The sequence below is a fragment of the Mus pahari genome, chromosome 2 (assembly GCF_900095145.1).
Source record: "Mus pahari chromosome 2, PAHARI_EIJ_v1.1, whole genome shotgun sequence".
In the NCBI taxonomy this organism is placed as follows: Eukaryota; Metazoa; Chordata; class Mammalia; order Rodentia; family Muridae; genus Mus; species Mus pahari.
Genome location: NC_034591.1, coordinates 12,824,963 through 12,835,235, shown reverse-complemented (window position 1 = coordinate 12,835,235; position 10,273 = coordinate 12,824,963). Strand labels below are relative to the sequence as shown.

General features: G+C 37.5%; 1 protein-coding gene across 1 annotated transcript in view; it reads right to left on the bottom strand.

Annotated features, from left to right (window-relative positions):
- LOC110316158 (guanine nucleotide-binding protein G(t) subunit alpha-3) overlaps positions 1-10,273 on the bottom strand; it is a 49,567-nt gene that overhangs the window by 17,137 nt on the left and 22,157 nt on the right. The window contains exons 3-4 of the mRNA XM_021190254.1: positions 7,980-8,091; positions 2,198-2,355 (exon numbers count right to left, since the gene is read on the bottom strand). Coding sequence (XP_021045913.1) covers positions 2,198-2,355; positions 7,980-8,091 — 270 coding nt within the window. The remainder of the gene's footprint in view (positions 1-2,197; positions 2,356-7,979; positions 8,092-10,273) is intronic.

The window sequence follows — 10,273 nt, the reverse complement described above, 5'->3', positions numbered from 1 at the left end:
TCTTCCTCTTCTTCTTCTTCTTCTTCTTCTTCTTCTTCTTCTTCTTCTTCTTCTTCTTCTTCTTCTTCTTCTTCTTCTTCTTCTTCTTTTTTCAGTGCTTTCCCTTCTAAGCCACATTTGCTCTTAAGGCTTGTGGAATTTAAAGAGCACACTAGGTGGCCCTAATTAGTAAGCCATGAGTCTTAGGTAGCTGAGGCCTTCCCCCCCCCCCATTTTTTTTCCTAGAGCTTGTGGCATCATCAGCCAAACCCTGGAATCAGGAACCCTGCTCTACTCTTCTGGCTGCGTCCATCTGGAGAATGTCTAGATGTGAAAAAAAAAATCTTCCTTTCACCAAAAAGTTGGGGAAAAATGTTTTATATAGTATAAACAAAATAAATAGGTAGTTCAGGATCACTCTGATATGAAAATTGAAGTATGTAACTTAATTCAAAATTTGAAAAAATAATCTGTTCTTAATGTTTGGAAGAAAATCATGTAGATTTAGCAACATTTAAGCAGGCTTTTATTTAATGTGCTTATAGTAACACTTTGAAACTGCCAAAGTTAATATCTCGAGTATTCAGTTTACGTAGAATATATTTATAGTACATAGAGAGAAAATAAATTTTCATATAATTATACTGCTGTGCAAATTAACTGAGTGTTCAAAAACTATTTATAGTAATGGCAGAACTCAGAAAATCAATGCAAGTAGATGTTTGATATATTTAAGAGTATGGTAAATATTCTCAACTCAAACTATTAGTAAAAACTTCTAAACATTTAAATAAATGAATTATGTAAAATATGAAATACAGTGTCATTTTATTGCCTCAGGTTTGTTATCTGAGTTATAATTAGTTAAATTTTTTACTATAAATATGTATATTCTGCTACCAAAGGACAAACAATGAAGCAAATATACTAACAATGTAACTGCAAGTATTTAGGCAATATTTATTCCAAATGAAATTTATTAATCTTGACTGGAACACATTTACATGCCTGTCTTTCAGTTCAACCTTTCCCAGATGTAACTAAGCAACATTTTGGATGTAAAGTTTAAGCTTGCATCTAATTTACTCAATGATTAGCACAGACAGGTAAGCAAGGTTTTACAGTAGCACAGAAATCACTTTGGTGATCAGAGTGAGGCAGAGACTGGAACCTTGGGAAAAATGTTCCGAAGTTTATGTAGTCACAGAATGACACCCTGTTCTCATCAAGTGGAATCCACACTGTTGTCTAAAGGTGATGGTCCCAGTGGAAATTAACAATAAATGAACACTCATCACAGAAACGTGCTCTCTACACATGGACTTTTTATGATTTTTTTTTTTTTTGGACTCTCTCTGTTCATCACTGACTTTTTTCCCTAAGAAACAGACTTATTGGTCAAAGGTACTTAGTGATTACAAATCTGCAGTGTCGTGCATGACCCATCTTTCTCCTTGAAGAGAGCTTTGCCTCCCGGCTACATTACTTTTTTTTCTTGTTTAATTAAGCCTCAGTGCTTGCATTGTTTGTCATGAGATTCATTCAAGGACAGTTTTGTGTGTTTTATGTTTGTAGGCATGGGAAGAAATAGAAAATGAGTAATTGTAAAAACTTTTTGTAGCCAAACATAATCACATGTTCTCGTTGATTCATACAGAAAATAATTCAAGAAGCACTCCAAACAAGGAAGTTTGAAGTCGTGGTAACAATTCCATTGTAAATAGTGCAATGCTCTCCTAAGTTCTTTATTAACATTAAATACTTACTTGCCAATATTTGCTATGCTGACTCCAACAAGATTTCACAATATGCTAAAATCTGAAACCAGTCGACATTTCTTCCAGAGTTTTGGGTCTTGTTCAATAACCTAGTTGTCTAACACATATATCACTAGTAAAATTATTCTAGGGGATTATTTCAGTGACACTGAAATATATGATTCAGATGAACACAGTTCCAAATGTCAACATGCATAGCATGTGTCTGTGTTCATGCTAAGTAAACACTGTACATCATGGTAATATTTTTTTTTAATTAAGAGAAGATATGTGTAGTATATATTTCTTCTCGGGTATGTTGTTTCATGTCTTTTCTGCTGTCTCTCAGTTTTCTATAATAAAATGCAAAACCATTTCCCCCTTATTTGTGCTGACATGCACAATGTGCCAAGTTACAAACCATGTGTCATCTGCAATTTTTGTCCAAGAAAATCACTTACTAAGCTGCAGAGTCGTTGAGCTGGTATTCAGAAGCCCTTTCAAAGCAGGCTTGGATTCCTGGATCCCCCCACAGTCGTTTAATGATTTCAGCCAGCTGAGGAGTCATAGCACCATCTTCTAGTGTATTTGCCATTGAGTGAAGTTGTTGTTGGTCCTCCTGGAATAATATTTTGGTGGGAAGAACAAAAAAGTATGCTCTTTAGGTACAGGTACTGTTTTAAATAGAACACTCCAAAAGGTTTTAGTTCATTTCATTTTGTCAATAATTTCACTGAAGAGTTTTTCAAAATCTATGAAGAATAACAAAACTAAAATTCATTATAGTAGTTGACTAATATCTAGAAATGCTGACCTTTGGGAAAATTGTAAAATACCATATAAAGAATTTGAATGCTTTGGTGTATATTTTATTGATTTCTGAATATGTTGTCACAAAGAACAACAGTGCTTTGTTCTAGTCTGTTATGGCCTGGTTTAAAATGCTGGTGTGAAAGAAAAATTAGGTTGTCATAAAATGTTACTTGGCATGAGGTATTTCTTTTAATTACTTGGGTAAGTGGTTAGACACATGTATAGACACACAGAGGTGCTGACGCTGTCCGCTAAATGGTGTGAGTTGAGTGCCTTTGCAGTAACGTGCCATAGGGCAGACATAAGAATTGGCTAAGAATAAAAAAAACAGAGTAAGTAAGTATTGTGTAAGTACATAGTAAGATGTGGAAAGTGATGAGGATGGATAGAAACTTACTAAACAAATAAACTCAATTTAAACAATCTATAGTTGGCCACAATTATACTAGTAATCAAATCACTTTTGAGAAGTAATTAAGATTAAGAATTTGAGTCATAGAGTAGTTAAATAGATTATGATAATTAGTTAGGAAAACAGAGAAATCTGGGCTCAGATCCCCAGTGTCAATATCCAAAGCTCAGGCTCTGCCTGCATAATAATATGTTTGTAAATATCATTATAACAAGTTACAATGTGGGACACACAACGTCTATCTCATCCTCCTACAATAACCAGCAAATGTTACAATGTGTGCATTTACACCTCCTGTACAGTGAAGTATGCTCAAGGCAATCGATCCAACCGGCTCCAGAAAAGGAGGCAAGGGCAAGCCGAGTCTGTAGTGTGTGCCGCTGCTGGGAGTGAATAGATCCAGGAGGAACTCAGTGCTTGCTGATGTCAGTCATTCATTTTCAACCAACTGTAGTTTTATTCTGCTGTTTTATTAAAAGTATGTTCTTTGCCTAAGATATTAATCGCATATCTTTATTATTAAGGAATGTTAAATCTAAAAGAAAACTTTTCCATCTTTCTTTCTGATGAGTTTTTATTATAACAAGCAGGTAATATATCAGATGACCAATTGATTTTTAAATAGCCCAAAATACAAGACTTATTTTCTTATTTTCTTGCATTTGGCCTTGTTTTTTTTGCATCATGGGAGACCTATTTCAAAATTCTCCCTTCCTATTAGACAAAGAACTACAAATCCAGTAAAATATGATCTGTTCCCTTAATTTTTCATTAATGTTGACATAATATAATTGAATAATTTCTCCCTTCCCCAAACCACCCATAAGCTCCTGTTTATTATCTTTCATATTCATGGCCATTTCTTTCATTTATTTTGTTTCATCCATTGTGGCACCATAATGGTCCAGGGTCCTGGAGGAAGGGTTGAAGGAGCTTCGACTCTAGACACCTCAAACAGGAAGACTGTAGGAGTTGGCTACCTCCCTCTCCCAACCTGAAGCCACAAAGCCGGCTTCCCCACCATTAACCCATGTAAGAATTTATTACTCTGACTGTTACTATGATTCACTCATTGTTTTACCTTGTATGGTTTTTTCTCTCTGGACCCTTCAGCCTCTGCGTATGCAGATGAAGCGTCTTCCAACATCCATGCCCTGGCCACCCCCACAGGGACATAAATACCCGCTTCTCCCCATCAATAAAGGAACCAGTTCTCCAAAGCTGTTCCCAGTTGTATTCAACCAGAGCCCTCATTGTTGACCCAGACCCTGCAGTGCATTCACTGGGCCCCGGCTAAGCTTTTCTCCCTCCAGTCCAGCTAGGTGTGCAATGGGCCTGGCTATCCTGAGGGAGAAGTGGACACCGGGCGGCAATATATGCATGTCTAAATTCCTAATTACAATCTGCTCAGCCTGTATAATGCTACTCATATGTATGTTTTTAGGGTTGACCATTTAGTTGGAACGTTCTTCTACTGCTAATGTGCCTTTAGGGCCAATGGTGCATTGAGGCAGCTTTTCCCAGGGTCCATTCCTAAAGAAAGAAGTCACCGGTTTTTTCAGCAATCCTTCATAAACCAATATGTTCCTCCTTGCCTCCATATAGTTCCACATTAAGCTAAACTGCAGTTTATTTATATTGCTAATGTGAGTGGATTTTTACTAAAACATTTACATGTCCCCCAAATCCTTTCAAACACATCCTCAATCCTAGTATTTGCCTGTAGGGCATCCATCTTATTCTGTTGATTATGTCGTGATTTCTGAGTTTCCCCCTGCACACACCTGGATAAAGAGCCTCTTGATTTTTAGTACAGGCTATTTAGTAGAAGTATGTGGAATGATAGTCAACGTACTCATACCAAAATAACACCAGGCCAAACAAATGAGACAATCTTTGAATGCCAAGATAACCCTCCACCGCGCTGTGTGTGTGTGTGTGTGTATGTGTGTGTGTGTGTGTGTGTGTGTGTGTGTNTCTTTGAATGCCAAGATAACCCTCCACCGCGCTGTGTGTGTGTGTGTGTGTATGTGTGTGTGTGTGTGTGTGTGTGTGTGTGTGTATATGTGTGTGTGTGTGTGTGTGTGTGTGTGTAAAACCTTCCAGGCAACTCAGTTCTACAGGCAAAGTTAAGAATCTTTTGGTGCGGGGTGTGGGTGTAACCTCCGGTGTCACTGGGTTTGTTCTAGGGCTGATTCATTTGACTCGGTTCTCTAGGCATAAGCCACCTTCTCCTTCGAGAGCTGTGGGGTTCCTTCCTTCCTTCACTCTTACACTGAAAAGAGAACTGGACAGCTTAGGACTCATTCCTTCAGCCAAGGTGATGCATGTAGCTGTGTTCCATAGCTGCTGCTCTCCAGAACCCCGAGGAACAGGGAAGTTTGTATTTTCTTTTTCTAGACCATAACATCATTTCATTGAATGTAGGGCATTTCAATTCTTGATACTCTTGTACAGTCATAAAAAGACAATTTTTAAAATTAAACCCCCATCTAAAGGGTTGCTGTGTGCATCTGATTTTATGCAGAAATATTTGCAGAACTTTATTTATTTGCTTACTTGCTTTCTTTTATTCATCTCTCATATACTACATTTTGACCACAGTTTCCTCTCCTTACCCTCCCTGAAGTCCCCCCACTTTCCTCTCCCCCAGACCCACTCCCCACTCTGCCTTCCCTCACAAAGGAGTACATCTCCCAGGGACATCAAACAAGCTACAATAAGAGTAGGCACATACATACCTTCACATCAAGGCTGGTCAAGGCAACCCAATAGAAGGAATAGGGTCCTCATAAATAGTCCAAAGGGCCAGAGACAGCCCATGCTCCCACTGTTAGGAATCTTAAAAGAATTCCTAGCTACTCAGTCACAACATAGCAAGGACTTATGTCAGACCCATATAGTCTCCCTGATTCCTGCAAGTCTCTGATTCTAGTCAGTTGATAATGTGGGTCATGCTCTTGTGTGTCCCTGGACCCTCTGATTGAACCATTCTTAAGGAAACCTTCTCTACCTTTTTACTCTTCTAGCACTCCCAAAGTACCCTTTGCCCTGTTTTGTGTTGCTCTCAGCAGTTATTCATGTGCCTTTCCCCTTTTTACTTTATTGTTTTTTTAGTGTATAGGTATACAAGGGCAAAGACTTTTGTTGTTTAGTTAACTTATACACTTCGATGAGCAACAAAATACATGCTGCTAAAATATTGTTGAACAAGCAAACCAAAGTAATAAATATGCTAATTCTAGAAAAACTAAGGGATTTTAAAATACTCTATAATTTTATTTTAAATACTACACTGAGGATTACTATCCTTTAAGGTTCACAGGAGTTCCCATGACCATCAGAAAACAGTTATTTACATTATGATTCATAACGGTAGCAAAATTATAGCTAAGAAGTAGCAATGAAAATAATTTTATGGTGGGGGAGGGTCTCCATGGCATGAGGAACTGTATTGAAGGGTCACAGCACTAGGAAGGTTGAGAATCACTGCTTTAGGCTACATGGTATAGAAAATGATCTAAGTGTTTCTTTATAGGATGTGCAATGATTCTTCACCGTTATTATGTGCCTTGGGCATACTTAGAATCTTGTTGAATTCATTCAGAACCATGCAGTCATATTTTCAAATAAGAGAGAAAAAGATATATCAGATCACAAAAAAGAAGTCTTGCATGTCTGTCTGAGAAATAATTAAAAATGTCAAATTCTGTTGCTACTAAACTTTCAGTCTTTGAATATTGACAGCTGATGAGAATTCCTGACCTGTTGTAGGACACAAGTGATCCACATATATTGCTTACATGAATTCAATTGCAGAACATTTTGGGCAATTTTTTTCTAATTATCATCATCATAACTACCATCCTCATTATTATACTTGTGTTTGTGATGTGTATGATGTGTGTGTGTTCAGGTATGCTGCGGTGTACATGTGGAAGTCAGAGCATAATTCTTTGGAGCTGGTTCTCTTTTCTCTTTATATGTATTTCATACATTAAACTGGGGCCATTAGCTTCTGTTACTTCCTAGTGTTTTGTAACAAATAGAGAATGTCACATTAAAAATGTGCATGCTACTACCTGCTGTATTTTTTCTCTCCCTCTAAGCACTTGATTCTTTCTTGTGATCAACTATCCCTTTAAGTTCCTCTACATAAATCACAATAGCCTGTAACAATATGACCGGAGGATTAACATTTACATCTTTAGACAGAATACCACATTTAGCTTTAAATTCATGTTTGCAATTGCTTGTATGTGTAAACATCTTATAGACTGAAGTTACATGACACTTCTAAGACACATTGAGCTGTCTTAATCACTCTTTCAGTGAATAAGGATTTACAGATACATGCAGCTGGGCTAACCTGCTTAAATGCCAAGCACTTTATAAAGATCAATATCAAGCTCTTCTTTCTGAATACAGTTTTTCCATTTCAGCTACTGAGGATGAACATTAGCCAGTGTATCTCCAGAAGCAACTCAAATGTTTGCCCCATAAACAATAAAATATTTTAAATGATCGCTGATGAGTGCATTTCAGTACGCACATTTTAATTACATTGTATCTACTATTGAAAAATAAAGAGGCAGATTCTTACCTGGACCTTATTTTCTAAAATATTCTGAATTTTAGGGGGTTATTTGTAGTTTTGTCCCTTAGTACTATTTGCAATTTTTATGAAGAGACTGCTAACATTTTGTGCACGAAGAAATTAAAACAGAGATGTTCAGTAGCCTTATTTAAAGCTAGATATTCAGTGGCTAAAGCAACTTCCATAGGTTTCCTGTACATACTGTCTTTAAATGGAAATCTTTGTGATGATGTACAAATGAATGGCTATGTGAAAGTATATATGCTTGTATAACCAAAGAATCCACCAAATCATAGGTCTGAAAGCCACACAAAATAGTGCTTAGGAGTTAATTTGTTGAGTAAACAGTTTAAACCAGTTACAACATATCTTCATCTTACAATAAAATATTAAATGAATGAGTGAAAGTGCAAATGCTTACTTCAGTTGAGACAAAAGTCTGATCTGTATAGGACGAGGAAACTATGGTGTTCTGACATTCCGGACGGTAGCACACAGGTGCTTCTGAAACAGCATAGCAACTTAAATGGCCACTTAAGATTGCACCATTGAATCGACAGTGGCAAAAAACTTACACTTTAAAAAACTCTTTCAGTAAGCTAATGGTAGTACTGCTTAGAGTCTGTCGTTTGCACTCCATTTGTATAGCATCATGTCCTGAAGAATGAAGAGGACCAGCCAAGATCACTAGTTTATAAAACTTGTGCTGTATGTAGCACATATTTTTTTTTCTAAAGAAGCAATAGGAAATTTAGTGATTTTCCACTTCCTTGACAAAAAAAGTACATGTAATATCTTATATGCAAATTCCAAGACCTTTAAATCACTGTCAAAGAATACAGAAGGCACACACATTCTCTTAACTATTACTATCTGGGAGGGAAAAGTCAAATAAGTGTTGCCATGGAAAAACGTTTAAAACCATCATCACACAGGGCAAAACACTGTAATGGAAGCCAGGCAGCAGTATGCTAAGCCCCAGGAGTCAGCTGACTGAGGCTAACCAACTACCCATTGCTGCTCTATTTTTCCTGACCTTTAAATAAGGATTATAGTAGTAGTCCATTTATTAAGAACCATTATAAAATTTTGTGTGCATAAGAAAAGCCAGAGTCAGAGATAACAGAGCAGTCATAAATAAAATTGGTTCAACAAATCATAGAGTAATAAAAATGGGAGGTCTTGGAGTTCTTGATTGTCTTTTACTTTATAACGACCACATGTAGATTATTTTACTTTATAAGTGAGCACATGTTTGTGTCTCTGGGTCTGGATTACCTGAAAGGACTGGATCTGGAGGACATTTCATGGGTGAAATGGAAACGAGTGTAATCGAAACTCCATGGAGTCTATGAAAATAACCCTAGCAAAGACTCCTAGTAATAGAGGATCTTGAGCCTGAACTAGCTATCTTCAGTATCCAGAGAAGGCTTCTGTTGGAGGAATTGTAACAACACAGCCACAAAACATTTGAACTTCAGTTTGTCCTGTCTGCAGAGTATTCTGGGACCAGAGTCTAGTAAAATCTTCATCAAATAGACCAGAGAGACTTCATCCAGTAGCTAATGAGAGACATAGTATCAACCAAACATTAGGTGGAGCTCCAGGAGTCCTGAGGAGGAGAAGGAGGAGGAGGAGGAGGAGGAGGAGGAGGAGGAGGTATCAGAGGAATGAGAGAGGTCAGAGACATATCAGGAGAACAATGCCCATAGAGTCATCTGACTATGGACTCAGAAGTTAGAGAGTCTGTAAAGGTCGGACCTAGGACCTCTGCATATATGTTATGGCTCAGTAGCTTGGTGTTCTTGTGAGATTCCTAACACTGGGAGCAGGGGCTGTCTATGACTCTGTGACTGCTTATGGGACCCTTTTCCCTCCTACTAGTTGCCTTATCCAGCCTTGATGTGATGGTATGTGCCTGGTCTTATTTGTAACTTGTTATGCCTTATTTGGTGGTTGTCCCTGGGAGGCATACTCTTTTCTGAGGGGAGGTGGAAAGATGGATCTCTGGAAAGGAGAGTTGGAGGGGGTGGATCTGGGGAATAGGGTAGGTGGAGGGAGGTAGACATGGGGTGATGAGAAGTAGAGGGGGGGCAAGACTTGGGGAAGGGGAGAAAAGGGAAACTGTGGCCAGGATAAAATGTATGAGAGAAGAATTTTTTTAAAAAAATTGAAAACAGCGTAGAAATGGGTATTTTCCTTTTTATCCCAGTAATTTCCTAGCCTCATTTAATGGTCAAACCTGGGAAGGGAGAGAGAGTAGGAAAGCACTGGTGTCTAGTCTTGCATATGGTTTTTCCTCAACTTGTGCTTCCTGTACCCTGATCCTATTGGAGACTGGTCAGTGGATGCCCTCTGGAGATAACCAGCTACTCTGGGAGGGGACACATAGAAATGGAGAAGATCTTTTAATAATTTTCTTGTGAGTGAGGTTACCTGTTAGCATTTAGACAATAATATATGCATAGTTTTTATATTAAAATAGTGTTTTACATACTATCTGTTTTTAAAGTAAGTAGATTTTTAATGCATCATAATGTATGAAATCAGTATTAATGAAATACAGGAAAAATTCTTTTAGATAGATGCTACGTTATAAACCACAGTACAGCTATGCTTCTTTTTTTTTCTATCGTATTTAATAATAGGTTTTTAATAAAATTATAGTGCACAATGAAATGAAAAGAGATGTTTCATTCAGAGAAAAATCATAAA